The sequence below is a fragment of the Alexandromys fortis genome, unplaced genomic scaffold (genome assembly GCF_014885135.2).
Source record: "Alexandromys fortis isolate MF-2015 unplaced genomic scaffold, M_Fortis_MF-2015_v1.1 scaffold_33, whole genome shotgun sequence".
In the NCBI taxonomy this organism is placed as follows: Eukaryota; Metazoa; Chordata; class Mammalia; order Rodentia; family Cricetidae; genus Alexandromys; species Alexandromys fortis.
Window position 1 is genome coordinate 14,168,011 of NW_026067917.1, and position 18,877 is coordinate 14,186,887.

General features: G+C 51.7%; 1 protein-coding gene across 1 annotated transcript in view; it reads left to right on the forward strand.

Moving 5' to 3' along the window:
• Psd4 (pleckstrin and Sec7 domain containing 4) overlaps positions 1–18,442 on the forward strand; it is a 38,585-nt gene extending 20,143 nt beyond the window's left edge. The window contains 16 exon segments of the mRNA XM_050139979.1: positions 2,746–3,781; positions 5,147–5,278; positions 5,513–5,621; positions 6,048–6,408; positions 9,345–9,521; positions 10,382–10,462; positions 10,589–10,701; positions 10,906–10,964; positions 11,133–11,222; positions 12,228–12,271; positions 12,649–12,809; positions 13,804–13,874; positions 14,163–14,326; positions 14,695–14,839; positions 15,102–15,245; positions 16,607–18,442. Of these exon segments, the coding sequence (XP_049995936.1) occupies positions 2,858–3,781; positions 5,147–5,278; positions 5,513–5,621; positions 6,048–6,408; positions 9,345–9,521; positions 10,382–10,462; positions 10,589–10,701; positions 10,906–10,964; positions 11,133–11,222; positions 12,228–12,271; positions 12,649–12,809; positions 13,804–13,874; positions 14,163–14,326; positions 14,695–14,839; positions 15,102–15,245; positions 16,607–16,864 (3,033 nt within the window). The 5' untranslated portion in view covers positions 2,746–2,857 and the 3' untranslated portion in view covers positions 16,865–18,442.
• The last annotated feature ends 435 nt before the right edge of the window (positions 18,443–18,877 follow it).

Genomic DNA, 18,877 nt, shown 5'->3' on the forward strand with positions numbered 1-18,877 from the left:
CTGTGATAAGAATGGAAGCAAGGGTGCGGAGTGGAGGCCAACCCACAACACCTGGAGAAGACTGACGGGCATGACCGAGTTCAATCCTCTTGACTCAGAGCAGAGGTTAACTACAGGCGGTAGTCCTGCTTTGTCTGGAAATCTATCTGGAAGAGACTGACTTATCACTAAACCATAGAGTGTAGCTGTACCAAAGAGTTCCACGACAGCCCGGAATGGAGTATAACAGAGGTTTCTTTATTTGGGGATAGACTCACAATAAGGGTAGAGAGCCACAGTCCTCTACACGCGCTGGGAACTGGAGCTGAACCCAGCAGAAAAGGGGCATGCACGCTTTTCATCTGCACCTATAGGACGAGGCCATGCCCAAGGTGGGCCAGTATCTTAAAGACTATTGGCTGAAAGAGTTCCCACAACAGTAGAGGGACTTGAAGCCTGTTCAGAGGCCCTTCCCCGGGTGTTAAAACCCCAGACCTTTATTATCATTGAGCAACTCCAGGTTTATATTATAATAAAGTGAGAAACAGAACATGGTGTTAGGACAGAGGGAACAGGGCAACCCAGATACAGACACTATTTTTAGGGTCTTTTAGAAAGATACCTTGAAGGTAGAAACTGGCACACATATTTCTCTCTTATGCAAAGCCATGCCTTTTAGGTAATGTTTGTTTGTTTGTTTGTTTTGTGTTGTATTGTTGGACAGGATTTCTCTGTGTAGCTTTGAAACTCACTCTGTAGACCAGGCTGGCCTTAAACTTAACAGAGATCTGCCAGCCTCTTCCTCCCAAGTCTGGGATTAAAGTTGTGCACCACGACCCCCTGGCTATTTACCAGGTAATCGTAAGTAGTAGGTAGATACCACCCAACCTTGGTGTGTAAACTCTGAGGATTATCACCTGTTGAATGTCTAAGAGCAGGCCAAGCCTGGGTTGACAGTGATGGCAGCTTCCCTCTGAGGTGGGACTCTCTATAAGTGGGCCCTCCTTAAATGACCCTCGGTCACAGGGCTGACCTTCTAAATCAATCCACTCACTCTCAGTAGCAATGACAGGTAACTCCAGGACCTGTGGTCCTTTATTCATCCCCACACTTTCTGCCACTTGGCGTGGAGGAACTGAACTGTCCCCATGGGTTGCTTATGTATTCTCGGGCACTACACAACAGGTAAGACCTCCTCTACCCTCTTTACCACCTGCCTGAGCTAGGAACACAGTTTGAGGTTTGAAGCCTGGAAAGACTGCAAGGGGATGGTGTTAGCAGAAGCCAGCCGGGCCACAACCCCCTGTGACACAAGGAGAGAGGTTCCTTCAGTAGAGAGGGGACTGAGGAAACCATGGGGTGAAGGGCAAGGGGGTCTGAAGTCAGAGCTGGGACTCCCATTCCATCTGTAGGTTGTTAAGCCAGGTTCGGGCTGTGGCTTCCTTGTTTGTGTGATGGGGAGGAAGCAGGTGTGTCTTCCAGGTGTCAGGTTACCTGGATGGCAGCAAGCATAGGCACAGCTAACTGGGTGCATAGAAGAGGCTGTCATTCCTGGCTGTATGGGAGTCAGCAATGGCTGGAGATTGGGAACGCATCTCACGTGTTCCTTTATTTTCTGTTCCCCTGCGTGCACCAGCACAGTTTTCAGGCACACCTCCAGTCTTTTCAGATAGAATTATGTTTGAAGAAAGTAAGACAGAAGGAAATTAAAGAAACATTTGATGAAGCCAGCGGGGGGTGGGATGTTTAACACTGGAAACACATGTCACACATCTGTGTACTTAGATCTGCACTTCCTGGGGACAACACAAGAGGGAAGCAGGTCCCAAATTGTGAGTTTCAGCGTCCAGCGGATGAAAACAAGCCTGTCACTAAGAGGGATCGGGGCCACTCTGGCAGCCATGTAACCGTGCATCTCACGGTGGAGACAGTGGAGACTCCTTCTCAGCGACATTCCTTATGTTCCTTTGGGGATCTGCTGAGGGGCCCACCTCAACTGAGAGAGAGAGCGATGTACCAGAAAGCTCGCTTCTCATTTGAAGCCTGAGGCACACATGGCCGTTGCTTTCTGGTCTCACCCTCTCTGGAAGTCGAGACTCACCCTTTTAGGAAACAAGCGCTGTGCTCCTTGGTGGGGGCGGAGGGGCTGGAGCTTCTCCTTCATGAGGCTGAGTGAGTGAGGAACCCCTTAGCTGCTTCTGCCTTAAGCTGCACACAGCACATTAGGAAGCCGCCAAGGAGCTGGCCTTGTCCATGGCACAGGCCCACAAACAGAACCCGTACTCTGAGAAGGTAGGCAGGAGTGGCTTTGCCGGCTTGGGGCCTGCTGCTCCTTGCCGCTTGCTATAGCCTATGTCTGACTCATGCTCACTCTGGCTTCCAAGTCTTTTTGGCTTTCTTCTGATCTCTTGGTGCCCTGAGGTGTTCTAGCCGTTTCTGCCCCCACCTACCCATCTCTGCCTTCTCTGATCCAGCTCCCAAGAGAAAGACCTGAGCTGACCTTGCATTCTTTTCATGCTGAACCACACGGGGAACCCTTCAACCAAGACATGGGTGTCTTTAGAATAAGCGCCGTTCTGATGCCAGTTTGAAGTTGTGAGGTCACAGGGCACGTCTGGTACCCCCTTTCCCATGGAAGGGCGGAGAGGGCAGTATCACTTAGCAGATGCCCCGGGCATGGTTTCTGGACATGTCTAGCACTTTGGACACAGGTCTTGTGTGGATTGTGGTCCTTCTCTAATCTATGCTCCCTTTGGGCGTTTACAGGCTGGATGTGGGTTTCCCTGTTCGCACCGTGGCTTGTGCGCCTACTGATTCATGAAATGGGATTGTGAAAACAGACACTGCCAAGGGCTTCGTCTCAGCTTTTGCTCTCTGGATGATGGGCGACAATAGACCCTCAGACCACCCCAGGCCCGGGGAATTTCTCAATATCCGCCTGGAAGACAACATACAGCCCTACCCAGGGACATGTCCAAATGAAATACGTGGCCATCCAGGCCCTTCCGAACCTTGCCAGGAACACTCCTGGCCCTTTGACCCCCCAGAATCCACCAGGCATGATGCTCATCTCGGTAGCTCTGATGAGGAGCCCGCTCGCCTGGGAAGTTACTCTTTCCAGGGGGAGGCCAGGCAGACGCCAGCATCGTCACAGCCCATGGGGGACAGCGGCTCTTTGGAGAGCCCGCAGCAGAACCAGAGCTCGTCCGCACAAGTGGTGTTCTGGGCTGGCATCCTGCAGGCCCAGATGTGTGTCCTGGACTTGGAGGAGGAGCTGGAGAAAACAGAGGGACTCAGAGCAGAACTGAGGTGCTGCATCCCCCCACCATCTAAGGACTTCCTTGAGGATGTGGGCCTGAGCCCCAGCCTGCCCAAGGAGGATGAAGACTCTGGAGATGAAGGTGGTGAGCCTGAGGAGGAGAACCAGGCCTGGCCGAGGGGGCAGATGCCAGGCTCCTCACCAGAGTGGGGTGCTGAGGAGGACAGCATCTTCTTTGACAATCCCCTCTTCCTGGAGAGCCCTGAGTCAGACACCAGTACTGAAGGAGAATGCTTTTCCTGGGGGTACCCAGATTCCCACCCAGAAATGAAGTCTCATAGCCCTCAGGCCCTGAATTCTTCTCTCCAAGAAAGCACAGGGCTCTGGAGGCCAGAAAGTGAGCTGGATTTGGGGAGCAACTCTGCTGATCATAGTGGGTGTGCCACCCCTCCATTCCCTGTGCCTTCCTATAAGCTGCACCCCTGCTTGGCCTTAGGGTCCACTGAAGGGGCTCCCACAGTACCTCCTGGTCTGGAGCGTGAGGTAAGTTGGAGGAGGAAGCCAGCTGAGGGCTGTGCTGGGGATATGGGCAAGGAGGGCCTTCCTCAGGGGGCACAAGCCCAGGACACTGTTCAGAAAGGTAGAGTTTGGGGAGATCTAGGGTGAGAGAACATCAAACTGACTCTTGTGGACGCAGTTGGGGAGACGGCTCAGTGGTAAAGTTCACGGTCCTGAGAACCCATGTAAAAGCTGGGTGTGGCAACGCACACCTATACCTATAACCCAGCACTGGAGGGAAAGAGTGTGGAGGCAGGGGATCCCAGGATCTCAAAGGCCAGCTGGCCTAGCCAAAATGGCAAGCCCCGGGTTTAATAAGAGATACTCTGTCTAAAAATAAAGTAGACTGCAACAGAGGAGGACACTAACATCAACCTCTGTCTTCTGCATGTTGGGCATGCTCACCTGAAAGCACCACTCAGAGAGAGAGAGAGAGAAAGAGAGAGAGAGAGAGAGAGAGAGAGAGAGAGAGAGAGAGAGATACGCAGAGCACATAGAAATATGTCCCTCTGTACAACGCAGATACACAGACACACAGACACAGACACACATGCATCCTTTCACACACAAAGATCAACTCATGTAGACTTCAGAATAATGAGAGATTTTTATCAGTACAGTAATGTCATTTGGAACACAGAAGCTGTTAACTCCAAGGAGTCTCTGTGTTACCAGCTTCAAGGAGCTAAGACTAGATGACCGGCTTAGAGAACAGGCAACACCTCCCTTCATGGTGTTCCAAGCCTTTCTGGGATCCTCCCTCCTACCTCCCAGGCATCTCCAGCTGTCACAGAGCTGCCTAAGAAGACCTTTGTCCCCATACAGAGAGCTGTCTATGTCAGGAGACTTGTCCTCTCTTTTGAGAGATTTTCTTGTGACTCAAGCTCAGAAGCCTTCATTTTCCTGTTAGGCAGGGTCAGTAGATCAGGCCCTTGTGACAATGACATAGGAGCCTTGATTTCAATCAGGGTTTGTCACAAGCTATAGGAGGCCAGTAGGGGATAGTTTTCCCAGAATTCTCTGCTTTATAGATAAGGGGAACTTAAGATGGCAGAGAGGGCTGTAACCTAATCTCTCCACTCCCACAGAACGGTGGCAATCAGAGGCCTGCAGTCTTTTGGCAATGCCTCATCCCAGGACCTCCTTCCAAGGCTCAAGGTCTTTAGCGGGAAGCCTGGGAACCCTGCCCTGGTGGGGCTGGCCATCATCCTTCCTGTGACACACCTCATCTAGGGTGGGAGCAGCCACACGTGGAGCCATCTAGGCAAACTATGAGGAGGAAAAGTCTTAGAGGGAATGGGGAAGGGCCTGGAACAATTTTGTGGGCAAATCGAATGTTCCTTCTTTCAGACTTCTCTGGAAGATGGTCTTAGCCCTGGCTCACCTAAGGCACCCTCCTAGAACCACAAATTGATCCAGGAATCAGATAACTTTGGATTTGACCCTAGACCTGCCATCACCACGTGTCCTACGCAGCCTTGGGTAAGTCTCTTCCCCTGTATGCCTTACCTTCTCCATCGGTGAAGAACCCTCGCCATACTGCTTTCCAGGGCTCCTATGGCATGGTGCCTCTCCCCATCCACAGTTCCTCTTCTGCACTGAGAACCCAGACTGTTGTCCATGGGCTTTGGGAGAAGGGAGGGGCTTCCATGCAGTCTTGACCTCATTCATTCCAGCTCTTCCCATTCTTCTCTATTCATTTCCCTTGACTCCCAGGGCTCACAGACACCCCAGAGCCTCTCAGATCTGGCTCCACCTGTATTTAAATACCAGCAGACAGAAGATCCTTCCTGGCCTCAGGAACCTCTTATCTCCCAGAACAGAGGTGAGATCCAGTGTGGGGATCTGGGAAACTGAGAGGTGGGGGTGCTTTGGAATTCAGAGTGGAGACAAAGTCCTTGTTGGACTCATTGCACCGTGTTGGAGCCAGACACACTTAAGATGAACTCTTCTATGCCTTCATAAATAAAATGAGCTTTCCAATACTGATAGAATGAAGGGCTATACACAAGACACAGAATTTCACTTGTCTGGGTCTTACTGGCTCAGCAAAAGTCCTGAATCCTGAGGTGTCTGGGGGCTGGAGTCCTGAGAGCTGCCACCAGATAGACAGGGAGAGATCGCTGTCTGCAGTAAAATGGGACATCCTGCCCAGTTCCAGAGAGGTACCCAAGGGAAGGAGGTCTGGAGGCAGCGGCCAGCTGTTCTCCTGCCTCCAGCCCTGAGCATGCTCATTCCTGCTATTCCTCAGGTGAGAAGGATGCTGGCCGCTTCCAGGAGCCCATACCCTGCACTTTGGCCCACTGGGGGAGCCAAGCCTCTTCACTGGAGCCCAACTGCCCAGAATCCGAGGGCAGAGGCCCTGGCCCCAGGCCCTGTCCCATGTCTTCCCAGGAGGACAGTCCACAAGTCCAGCTCCATAGCTCCAAGTGGCCACAGGATGCCTCACCTTCTTTGCTCCTGGAGGAGGATGAATCCGAGTTAAGTTCCCTGAAGATAGAGGAGTCAGAGGAGACCCCAAACCTAAGGCAGGAGGCAGAGTGTGAAGATCCAGCCAGGACTGAGGATGCTTCAGCTGCCTGCAACCATGTTCGCTTGACTTCTACAGAAGGGTGAGTCTCAGGCTAGCTGACTCCTGGGCCCTTCCTTGTCTTGTAATAAGAATGCCCTGGTTTGAGTGTAGCATGAGAAACGCACTTTGAATTGAATGTGCTAATACTTCAGTCTATAGATTCTATCAGATTACATGAGCACACTTTCAGAAGCCTGGAATGTTTAAAAGCAGAGATTTACAAAGGGTTAAGACTTAAACATACAGAAGCAGAATCCAGTGTCCCCATCCTGACACCAGGAAAGGATGAAGGGAGGAAGTCTGGGGACCCTGACTGAAGCCCTGTAAAGGCTTGGAGGATTGTGGGTACGAGGTAGTGAGTAGGGATTAAAGGCTATTTGTGAACTTGGTGTTAATGGGGGAACTTCACTAACGTGTCTAGGCCCAGGTGCTGCCTGGCATCTCAGCAAGGGGACTCTGGACTGGGACTGGTAGACTATGTCTCGGAGCCCACAGCAGGAATTGTGTAACTTCAGAACTGCAGCCATAGGTAGGAACATGTCCACAAAGAAGCCTACAGAGGTGACTCCCTGCCCCAGCACGCTGCTTCAAGGTGTTCAGTCCCTCTGAGTCTAGATAGGAAAAGGGTTTTTCTTCCAGATTAATAAATAGGGGCCATGTTAAAGAGACTAACAGAAGCCAGTTGGGGCTCAGACCATGAACCCAATAGTGTGGCAACTACAGGGTGGACCCTGCTCCTGTTTCAGGACCCTTGGGTGGTAGCAATAAAATTGTCAGTTGGTGTCACAATCAAAAAACCATCAAGAGTGAGTGTGTGTAGTGTGGCAACTACAGGGTGGACCCTGCTCCTGTTTCAGGACCCTTGGGTGGTAGCAATAGAATTGTCAGTTGGTGTCACAATCAAAAAACCATCTTGTGTGTGTGTGTGTGTGTGTGTGTGTGTGTGAATCTGGAAGCCTTGTTTCCCTGGATCCTCTTGGAGGCTGGGTAACCATGGAAGACTTGAAATCTGAAAACGGGGGTTCATTGTACCAAAGATGAAAGCAAATCCCACCCCAGGCCAAAGCAAGGCAGTTCACTTAAAATGACAACCTTCCAGAGAAAATGAAGGAAAAAACAGGAATAACTTGGACTTTACCTGGGTAGATGACACCAGATACAGATAAACAAAATTAGTATCCTGTTTAACAGTAGGAATTCTGATTTCCCTGGCCTCACTCTTTTATACTTGACTTTTCATAGTAAGAACATGAAGACGTTTTTAAATTATAGCTTTATAGAGCTATAACTCATATAGCATATGATTTGCTGATTTAAAAGTACACAATTCCACATTATGAAGTGTTTCTCCCCAACACGCCTTCCTATTGAGTCTTAACAACAATACTATTGACAAAGTTGCTTGTTAAATCATATTTTAGGGCTTCCTTGACTGATTATCCAGATCATCCTCTCTAGATGTGACGAGTGCCTAGCTATTCTTACTTCTTCATCTTCAGCGGCTCAGTGGGGTTGCCCCTCCCCGCCGTCGCTGGTTCTCCTTTTGACTCCTACAGACTTCTAGCACTGCTTTCATGGACTTCATGAAATCCCGGTGTTTTGAATTCCACCTTTCGGTGACTCTCTGTTGTACTTATGCTCCGGATGTATTTATGTTGTGTTTATTACCGAAGGGTGGGACGTTGAGGAGGCTTAGGAAGCAGGGAGTTACCAGCAAAGCACCCACCCACTGACCCGCACGTTGGTGTGGAGGAGGCTGCTGGATGAATTCCAGTGATCAGCCATGTCTCAGTGACTGTTTCCAGGTTAGCCCTACCTGTTCTACGCCCTAGCTGGAAATCCAGATAATGAAAATGTAAATGCCTAAACACCGGACATCTGGTTATAAGGTTTCAGGGGAACAGGCATGAGGCAGGGCTGGGATTGAGAATCTTAGTTTCAGGTGTTCGCTATGATGTGACTTGTCTGGGTCTGTTTATGCCTATCCTTTTCGTCCCCAGCCAGTCAAATGGTAAAAAGCTGTCAGGCAGGGAAGGGGTACCTCAGAAACCTCCTCTGACTCCTCCAGTTTTTTGCCATTCCTTAAAGCCAGACTCCCTGTTCTCAACATGATCCTCACACCTTATGTCCACCGGGGCTCTAGAGTTGGGTATGGGGCTGAGGCTGGGGTGTAGAGGCATGAGGATGGCTGCAGATAGGGAAGTAATCCTACCTGTCAGGGAGGGTTCCTAGTGCTGCCAAGAAACACCATGACCAAAGAAATCTGGGGAGGAAGGGGTTGATTCGGCCCACACTTCCACAGCACTGTTCATCATGAAGGAAGTCAGGACAGGAACCCAAACAGGGCAGGATCCTGGAGGCAGGAGCTGATGCCGAGGAGGGGAGCTTCTTACTGGCTTGCTTCCGTGGCTTTGTTCAGCCTGTTTTCTTACAGAACCCAGGATCACCAGCCCAGGGAGGGCACCACCCACCATGGTGGTAGGCCCTCCACCATCAATCACTGATTTAAGAAAATGCCTTGCAACTGATCTTACGGAGGCATTTTCTCAGCTGAGGCTCCCTCCTTTCAGATGACTCTAGTTTGGGTCAAGTTGATATAAAACTAGCCAGGACACTACCTCAACACACCACTGAGGTCCGTAAAGGACCTACCACTCAAGATGAGATAAGCTTGAGACATCTTTGTGGCTTATCCTGGGCAAGTGTGGCACCAGCTTGGCTCTAATCCCCTGGGTCTTGTTTCACTACCTCTTCTCCAAGATCTCCTTGTCCAGCCTAGCCATGCCCAAGCCCAACTTTGACCCAGTCTCTTCAGGCTGAGGACCTGGGTTCAACTTCTCCAGACGCCACCGTTCAAGGCCCAGGCGTCGTAGTTCTAACCCCGAGCTCTGGCCACTCCTTCCTGTGTCCTTGGAGGACACTTAACATGCATGTCTGCACAAGTGTGAGTCTGAGGACACCAATGGATTTTTCTAGGCTTCCTGAGAGCCCCATGCCCCAAGCTCAATCTCCAGAGAAAGGCTGGAGGCCATCATCTGGAGCCAAGTTGGCTAATAACATCAAAAATGACAAGGAGGCCTGGGACCTAGCCTTGCGTCTCTATCAGCTGGATGGTTTCCGGAAGTCTGAAGTGGCTGCCCACCTACGCAAGAAGTAAGGAGCTTTTGAGACACAAGGGTAAGGCAGTAACAGGAGGGAGCTACCCATAGGCTTCCTCCACTGACCATCTCTCTCTTTCCCTTCCCTGACCAATATCCCCTGTGTTTACACCCCCTGCCCCCAGCCTTGACACTACCATCACTACCTCTCATCCCTTTATCTCCATCCTGGCTCCTCTCCACCCCCCTTCTTGGCCAGCTCTGCTTCTTCTCAGTTTCACCTGAAACTCCTGACTCCTCCCCCTACCCATCCCAGACCCCACATGGCCTGTTGCCAACACTGATCCAAGTAGCAGGGTCAGGCTAGCCACTGACTACTTTCTTGGAACCTGACACCTAGCCTGGTTATACCTTTCTCTCATTTAGCTCTTGCCACCCTTGGTCCCCTCTGTACCTGCAGCTCAGCCTGATCCCTGTAACATGAGGGCCTGCTTTGTTGGGGTCTCTGTCCTGCCCAGTTCCCATAGCTGGTAAGCCCCAAAGAAGTTACACAGAGAGTCTGCATTAGTGATAAACCCATTGGCCCATTAGCTCAGGCTTCTTATTAGCTATTGTCACTTATATTAACCCATTACCCTTATCTATGTTAGCCACATGGCTCAGTACCTTCCTCAGCGGGGCAGGCAGGGTCACATCCTGCTTCTTCAATGGGCTGGGCAGAACTGGGAAGAATGGGCTTTCTCATTCCCAGAATTCTCCTGTTCTCATCGCCCCACCTCTACTTCCTCTCTGGTTGACCCTCCTATATTTCCTGCCTGGCCAATCAGCATTTATTTCAAACATGATTGACAGAATACAGACAATGCTCCTACACCAGATCCCCAACACCATCTTTATTTCCATTGCCCTCTGCAGCAATGACTTCAGCAGGGCTGTGGCTGAGGCGTACTTATCCTTCTTCCAGTTCGAAGGACAGAACCTGGACCGAGCCCTCCGGTAAGGCCTTCTGGCCCTTTGAGGAGGCAGGACTTGGGTGTGGGGGTGGTTAGGGACAGCTGCAGGGCAGTGGTCCCAAGATCCTAGGGGGATATGGCTCTGCTTAATCCTGGTTTTCCTGGGCAGGGGGTTCCTGCAGGCCCTGGTGCTCAGTGGAGAGACTCAGGAACGGGAACGGATTCTCTACCAGTTTTCCAAACGCTTCCATTACTGCAATCCTGGAGCCTTCCCCTCAGTAGGTATGGAGGGTGGGTCCAAAGGTGGGGCAGAAGGACTTTGGGGGTGGCATCAAAATAGCCTGTGTTTACTCGGGGTTCGTTGGGCAACAGCTTCTGGGAGTGTGTTGGGGCTATGGAGAAATGGAGGGAGTCGCCCTTAGTGTGGGCAGAAGCCACACAAGTCCGGATTCCAATGAGCTCTGTACTTGCTTCCCTCGGGGACAGATTCTATACACACCTTGACCTGCGCCGTCATGCTCCTTAACACAGACCTGCATGGACAGGTAAGGAGCGGGAGAACACCTAGAAGGGGGCTATGGCATGGTGAAGGAAGAATGGACCAGAGGCTGAGAATATGCCCGCACAGGGCCCCGGAGTTCCCCCAGTGGCCACCTAGGGTCTATTCTATCAGGGTGGAATGTTCAAACTCTCCCTCTTCTCCGTGGCCACAGAACATTGGAAAGAGCATGAGCTGCCAGGAATTCATAAACAACCTGAGCGGGCTGCAGGACGGCAGGAACTTCCCCAAGGAGCTGCTGAAGGTAAGGCTCCTTCCAAGGCCAGGACCCTCCCTGTCTTCTCTGTCTGCAGCCTGGAAATCTAGGTCCAAGAGGAAAGTAGAGCTCAGACATGGCTTGGATAAAAGGTCCTTATGAGGACAAGGTGTGTGTGTGTGTCCCTGTCTGGTAGTATCAGTGGTATCTTGGGACTGACTTGTTGACTATACAATGTGACATCCCTAGACCTACAGAACCACACTCTATGCACCTGAAAATGTCTTGTTACATTCTCAGGGAATCGTTACCCCCTTTAAAGTCTGATAAGTACTAGTGTATTGAATGGATGCATGAGACACGAAGTTCCATGTACGGAAAACCCTAACCTCAGGTTTGGGAGCTGAGTGTTCTCGGCTTGAGTCCTAGTCTTGAGCAGAATGCCACTTGGTCAACTCTAGTTGCTTCTGGGAGAAATGACCATCTCCCAATGTCAGTGTCAAGATGAAATGAAAGTTGTCAAATGTTGTGCACTATGCCTGGCTCTCATGCTTCCTGAGCAACTGGACCACTGGCTCTTTCATCTACTTGCTGATCAAATGTTACTGAACATTTCCTGTGGCCCAAGCACCTTGCCAGGAACAAGGGCTATAGAAGCAAGCAAGATGCATTACTTCAAAGTTCTAACCCAGCATTCATTCATCCATTTACCAAATATGCACTGTGTGAATGTTGTTCAGCCACGTTCCTCCTCTGTCAGGTACCCCTGGACAGGACAGTATGTGGGTGAGGGAATCATGTTCTCTCTCAAAGGACTACTTTAGAATGTACTAAGTTTGTGCAGGGAAGAGCCTTGGCTACTTTGATATCTTTGATATCCAGTATCCAGCACAGGGATGGATGGATAAATGGATCATGAATGTTGGCCTGCTAGGAAGAAAGCCAACTATGATGGGTAGAGGGATGAGGTAGTACATATGCCCACAGATGTCTGCCAACAAAACACATGTAGGTACCATAGACCCTCCATTCACCTGTATGCTTCTGTTCTAGGCCCTCTACTGGTCTATCCGGAGTGAGAAGCTCGAATGGGCTGTGTAAGTAAGAGTTCCTTTCCCTCTGCTTCTTGCCTTTCATCCCTGCCTCTGGTCTACTCACTGTTACCCACCTGAGAACTGGAGAAGGTCAGGGGCCTACACAGTCCTCCTTCTGAGTGGGTGATGCCAGAGGCAGGGCGCTGGGCCAGTTTGGGAGAGGGCAGAGGAGCTTGGGTAATCCTGGAGAAGCCAGAGCTGGTGAGGGGTAGGTATGGATGGCAGTGTTTTCGGGAGTTGATAGGTTGATCGGTCTTTGATGAGATTTTCCTTGAAGAGGTTCCGGTAATGTTCCTCCCCAGTAGAGATGGTGCTGAGTCCCCAAGAGGCAGAGGGTACCTGTCCCACCAGCAATCCTACCCTGATTCTCTGCCATCCAGAGATGAAGAGGATGCAGCCAGACCCGAGAAGGACCAGCCCTCTCCCTCAGCCGGCAAGATAAGCAACCCCTTCCTCCAGATGGCTCAGGACCCCACAGTGCCCACTTATAAGCAAGGCTTCCTGGCTCGGAAGATGCATCATGATGCTGACGGCAAGAAGAGTGAGTGTCTGTTGCTTGGGTACGAGGGTGTTCACGGGGAGCGTTCTACATGGGGAATGTGCTCTGTGCTGTGATGCAGAGAAGAATGAGAAACCCATGTTTCTTTCCTGAATGCTGAGCTAAACTAGGTCTGGCTAGTCCCAGGTCCCAGCACCCCGTGGAAAGGCGAAGACTGGACAAGCATGTTAGTGTCTCGGGTGAAAGTAGAAGGGGGGCTGTGTTGAGTATGGGGGCAAGGGGAGGGAGAGGCGGTCTGAGAACTAGCTGCAGGGACAGGCATAAGGGAGCTTCTGGCAAATGGTAGCAACTAAATGAAACCTTGTAAGAGGGTTTGGATTTTTACATTGTTTGAGCACATCCCTTACACAGCAGAGAACATTGCAGAATCCACTCAGAATGGATAAAAGGCAGGGACAAAATTTGCCATACTTGACAATTGGGGCTCAATCTCAGGGCAGCGGAAAGCTCTTGAGCAGGGCAACTGCCTGACCAGAGCAGAGATCACTGTAATAGAACCACAGATTAAACACTGCATAGTGGCTAACACTGTCCAGGTGGGGCTCCCACAGATGACTACAGGAAATCAGCCTTCCCTCTTGCCAAGTAGCTTAAAATAGGCTTTGCCTTACCAGGCCAGGATGAGGAAATTAGGAAGAGAGAGAAAAGGTGCTCAAAGGGTTTCCTGGTGCTCCCTGTTCGGGCAAACACATCACACTTTGTAGGAAGGTGCCAAGGAAGAATTGTTCGTTCCTGAGTACCTGGGGTTTGGGGAGAGAGAGTCTTCATGAGTATCTGCTTATATGTCTGTGGTCCTCTGGTTTCATCTCTGTGCGGAGTCTTTCGACGTCTATTCTGATTGTACGTTTCATTGTGTTGGTATGCTCCGTGTTCCTGCGCCTCCTTGTGAGGGACTGGAGGTGGTCTAAGGGGGGTGTGCCAAGACTCTGTGCAGACTTGTATAGACCACCCACCCTTGTGTCTCCTCTTGGGACAGCGCCATGGGGCAAGCGAGGCTGGAAGATGTTTCACACCTTACTGAAAGGGATGGTTCTCTACTTCCTGAAGGTAGGGAGTCACCTGTGCGGATTATTGGCTTCCCAGGGCTGGGGTGAAGAAGACAGGGAAGAGGGACGGAAAAGCACTTTGTAGACTGGGAAAGGTCGCTTAGGATGCTGGTTACACAAGCTGGAGGGAAAGCTAATCGGAGCGCCATCATTCTGGATGCATGCTGGTTGTCACAGCGCTCTTTAGAATCCAGCCAATGGCATCATGGGAGGTCTGGAACGGGCGGGTGGAGAGGGGGAGCGCTGCCGATAACCTTGTTTGTCACTGAGCCCCCGTGTCTGGTGGCAGGGAGAGGGCCCCTGGCTGGATGGGCAGAGTTTGGTGGAACATCTCGTGGATGAGCCCGTGGGAGTGCACCACTCGCTAGCCAGCCCCGCTACCCACTATACCAAGAGGCCGCATGTCTTCCAGCTTCGGACTGCAGACTGGCGTCTCTACCTCTTCCAGGCTCCGTGAGTTCCCGAGAGCCAGAGGGAAGTGGCGAGGCCTAAGTGGTCCCGACCCTGACTGCCTTAACCAGGAAACTTGAAAGTTCTCTGTGCTGGGGATGCAATAGAATGTGTGAAAAAAGGCTGACTCCTCTCCTTGTATGCTAACCGAAGATTCTAGAATGCCACCAGAGATTGTTTTTGACGTTTGATATAAACTCTATTACCATCCTGGATTTTCCTCTGGCGGATAAAATTCAGTCACCCCCTACTCCTCACCCCCACTAAAGTTGCGTTTCTGGTTTGGGGAGGCAACAGAGGTATGAAGCAAGGGGAGGGCAGATGATGGGACTGGGGAACCCTTGGGGACACACGACTCCTTTTGCCTGCAGCACTGCCAAGGAAATGGCTTCCTGGATTGCACGCATCAACCTGGCCGCCGCCACACACTCGGCACCCCCTTTTCCAGCCGCAGTGGGCTCCCAGCGTAGATTCGTGAGGCCCATCCTACCCATGAGCCCCGCCCAGAGCTCCCTGGTACTGCCTCACCTAACTAGCCAGGGGTGCGGGGTGGGGGGTGGGAGTGCTGAGCAGTCGTCCAGCAGGGGGGAGGCAGTGGTCCAAGCAGAGCATTAGACATGGGACAAATCGGGAAGGTGGGGAGCACTCTGCACCCTGTGACCAGGAATGCCGGGTGGGGGGGGGGGGGCTGCACAACCTGGATCAGAAGTTCGAGAGAGGCAGGGAGCAGCGAGGGGGCGGAAGACGGGTCAACTTTTCCTTCACCTTCCTCTCCCAGGAGGAGCAGCATCGATCCCAAGAGAACTGCCTGGATGCTGCCTCTGACGACCTGTTGGATTTGCAGAGGAACCTGCCCGAACGACGGGGCCGAGGCCGCGAGCTGGAGGAGTACCGCTTGCGGAAGGAGTATCTGGAACACGAGGTGAGCAGCTTAGTGTCCGCTTGGTGGTCAGTTCACAGGTTGGCTCGGTCCTCTGCCGCCCTCTCCTGGCTGCCTCTGTCTCAGAACCAGGAACACAGCATGCAGGGGCGGACGCGAAGGGAGTGGGATCTGTGAGCACTAAGGACCCTTTACTTTTCATCCCAGGAACACTTTATCCTCAAAGGAGTATATTTAGCTTTTCCTAAGATGAAGGAAAAACTATATGGCCGAATTAGTCCTCTTATTGCCTACCTAATGCTTTGATTGCCTAACTGGATTATCTCAATTAACGATTCTGGGATAGGTAACAATAGTATAAGATAGTCTACGAGTCTCATTTTATAGATGAAGAAACCGAAGTATGGAGAGATTAAATGATGTGACCGGGTCTGTTCCTTTACACCCTCCAGTCACATGTGTGCTTCATTGCGTGGTCTCTGTCGGAGTTGAGTCTATTAATTCTAGTCTCCCACTGACCTCCACCCCTGTTCTGCCATGGCCTTGTATCCGCGCACACTCTGGGACCCTAATGCCAAGTACCAGCTTCAGAGGCATTAAAGACCCTTATCAGGGTGGAGATCCACCAGAAAGGAAGGGTTGGCAAGGCATAATGTGGGAAAAGAGTGAGCCAGACATCTGGCGGCTGGAGACCAGGAAGGGGCATCATCAATAAGTTTCCTGCTCGTACCCACCCGGCCATTGTGTAGCCCACTCCCTCTCTAGCTTTCAAAGTAAGTCCCTGCCCAGCCCTTTGTCTTATTGGCTGTTTTTATGGTGGTGACTGCCCCACTTCCCAGAGGTCTTTGGGTGAGGTAAGGACCCAGCTTGTTGCTCTCACAACCCAACTATACATCTGGACCCTGTATCTATTGACCAATTCATCCTTTATAACCCACGTGAAAATAATTCACACCCAGCTAACTTCCCAGGGCAGGGTCCAGTGAACTGGGAATGATATTCTAGATTTAAAGATACTAGTCCCAGAGGCCTTAAGAGTATTAGAGGATAAGCAGGGCCAGCACTAGGGAGGCAGAGGCAGGCGGATCTCTGTGAGTTCGAGGCCAGCCTGGTCTACAAGAGCTAGTCCCAGGTCAGGCTCCAAAGCCACAGAGAAACCCTATCTCGAAAAACAAAACAAAACAAAAAAAAAAAAAAAAGTATTAGCGGATAAAGCTGCCTGCATCATGTTCCACAGTTGCCTGTCGTTCAGAAGTGTGGTTAGACCCCAGTAGGCTCATTCCATGTAGATGCTTAATAGTACAGAAGTATTAGGGCATCGCCCTACCCCCACAGCTGCAAACACCTGGGAGCTTCACTTAGGAGCCCGGATTGTGCTAAAGTGATCTGGCCGTGTGTTACAGAAAACCCGATATGAGACCTACGTGCAGCTTCTGGTGTCCCGCCTGCACTTTCCTCTGGGAGACCTGGCTCTGTGGGAAGATCAGCTCCAGAGGGAAGCGGAAGGCACTCCGGAGCCGAAGCCCAGCCTGAAGAAGTCCCACTCCAGCCCCTCCCTGCACCAGGATGAGGCGCCCACCACAGCCAAGGTGAAACGCAACATCTCCGAGCGCAGGACCTACCGGAAGATCATTCCCAAGAGAAACCGCCATCAGTTGTGACGCCGCCCCACCGTGGCCAGCTCACGGACACCGATCCCTGCTCTGGGGTAGACCTGAGATGAAACCTTACATTTCCAGAACCGTGGTGATGAAGGATGGGGCTCATTTCCCTGTGTCCTCCATTTTCTGGCTCTCGAGAACTTTCTTAATCCTGCCGTACTTGCAAATCCTGCCTTACTTGCTTGCCATCTCCCCCGTGGCAGCTCCTCCCTCACTCCATCTCTGACCATTCGAGAGGAAGGTTGTGCGAAGACGCATCTCCACTTGCAGAGTTTGTCCCCTGTGTGCTCCATCCCCTAAAACACAGAGCGGGTTCATCTCCTGGACACATATGGGCCTGAGTTTCTGGGAGGTAGCTTGAGGCAGTCTAGCCAGGATGATCACATGGCTGGAAACTGTCTTGTGTTAGAATTAGGCCACCTGACAGAGGAGGGTTCCAAGAGTATAGGGCCGGACATCTAGGTCTTGAGACCCCGGGAGCAGCGTTACTCCAGCACTGCCCACTAGAGGGCAGCCTTCTGACGGAGGCCACTGCAGGTTAAAGGCTCAGGGGGGCTGTGGGGCTTCGGGCCTCTGATCTTCCAGCTGCTTCATTCTCCCATCAGCCAGTGCCTCCAGGGCAGAGGAGAAGACTGCAGGCCAGATTGTTAATCAACAGAGCCGAGCTTGTGGCCTGTGTCAGGCCACTCAGGAGGAGTGGGGGCCTCTAGAGCTCCGTGTAGAGCTCTCGGAACAAGGAGCCTTTGTTTCCTGAGAGCAATGAGGGTGGTTCTTCAAGTGTAGACCACTGGGGAGGGTGAGGAGGTGAAAGGGTGGTGGCAGTGCCCCTTGGGAGTCTGCCTGGTGGTGAAAGTGGAGATCAGAGACCTGGGTTCTCAGCCAGACTTGGGGCACTGCCTTCTGCAGCCCTCACCCCCCCCCCTCCAAAGCCCACCCTCGATGCCCCTCAAGGCTACATTCCTGAGGGTGTCTGGACCTCTTTCTCCTTCCCAGGGCAGCTCCCAGGAATTTGCTGCCTTGCCTTAGGAAATCCCCTTATACTTTGTTTTGGCTTCTTCCCAGGTATGCCTGCTCTCTAGAGGAGGTACTGGAGACTCAGGGACTTAGGGCTGTGCCTGTAGGGGAGGAGACTGGGCTCAGGGAGCAGCTACCATTGTCTCTGTTCAGCCATGTGTGTAGAGAGGTTTCTGGCCATCTGGGGGCCTCTGCTGCCTCCCCTTCCACTGACGTGTTACCTCTCCTGCCTTCCTGCTGGGCCATATGTCCTCCCTTCCAATAATGCTTGTCACCACTCTGAGGGCTTGGAGCTCCACAAAGTGGGGCTGGTCCTTAGGGCCATGGCAGGGGAGTCCCTGGCCCATGCACCCAATGGGTGTGCAATAAATAGAACCTACCAAAGAAATACGTGTGTAAGTGTGTAAGGAAAGGGGGCATTAGGTAGCCAGGGCTACCTGCGGTGTGGCAGGCTGCATCTTCCTTTGCCCCTGTATGATATGTTTGTGTATGTATATAGAATGTTCTGCGTGCTCATGTGTGTGCCCCAGTCACACAGATAAAACCTACTGAAGCTCAGAAACATTTTCAACCCCTCAGTGTTTTTCATTTTACGGATGCTATGGGACACCTCACTTGGCCAGTGCTGGGGGATTTGAGATGAACACAATGTCGCTGACCTCGTGAACTGGCAACCTTGCCCACTGGTTCCCAGCTGTCAGTATTAAGATACCCTTTATCTTTCTGGAGAAGCGTCTATTCCTATTCCTGCCTCACAACCAGAGATCTTAGACTCGGTAGACCTGTCAGGTGGATGTACATACATGTTTGGAGCTTTCTCAGGCTACTCTGAGATCTAGCAGAGGTAACAGTCCCATGAGAGTGCAACTCTCTCATCGTGTTGAGAAGAAAACTGAGCATGGGGAGGTACGGCATGGCCCAGGGCTGATGTTTACAAGCCAAGTGGGTGTGAGTGAGTTCTTTGACCTCATTAGACACTAGTCCTGATACCTAACACCA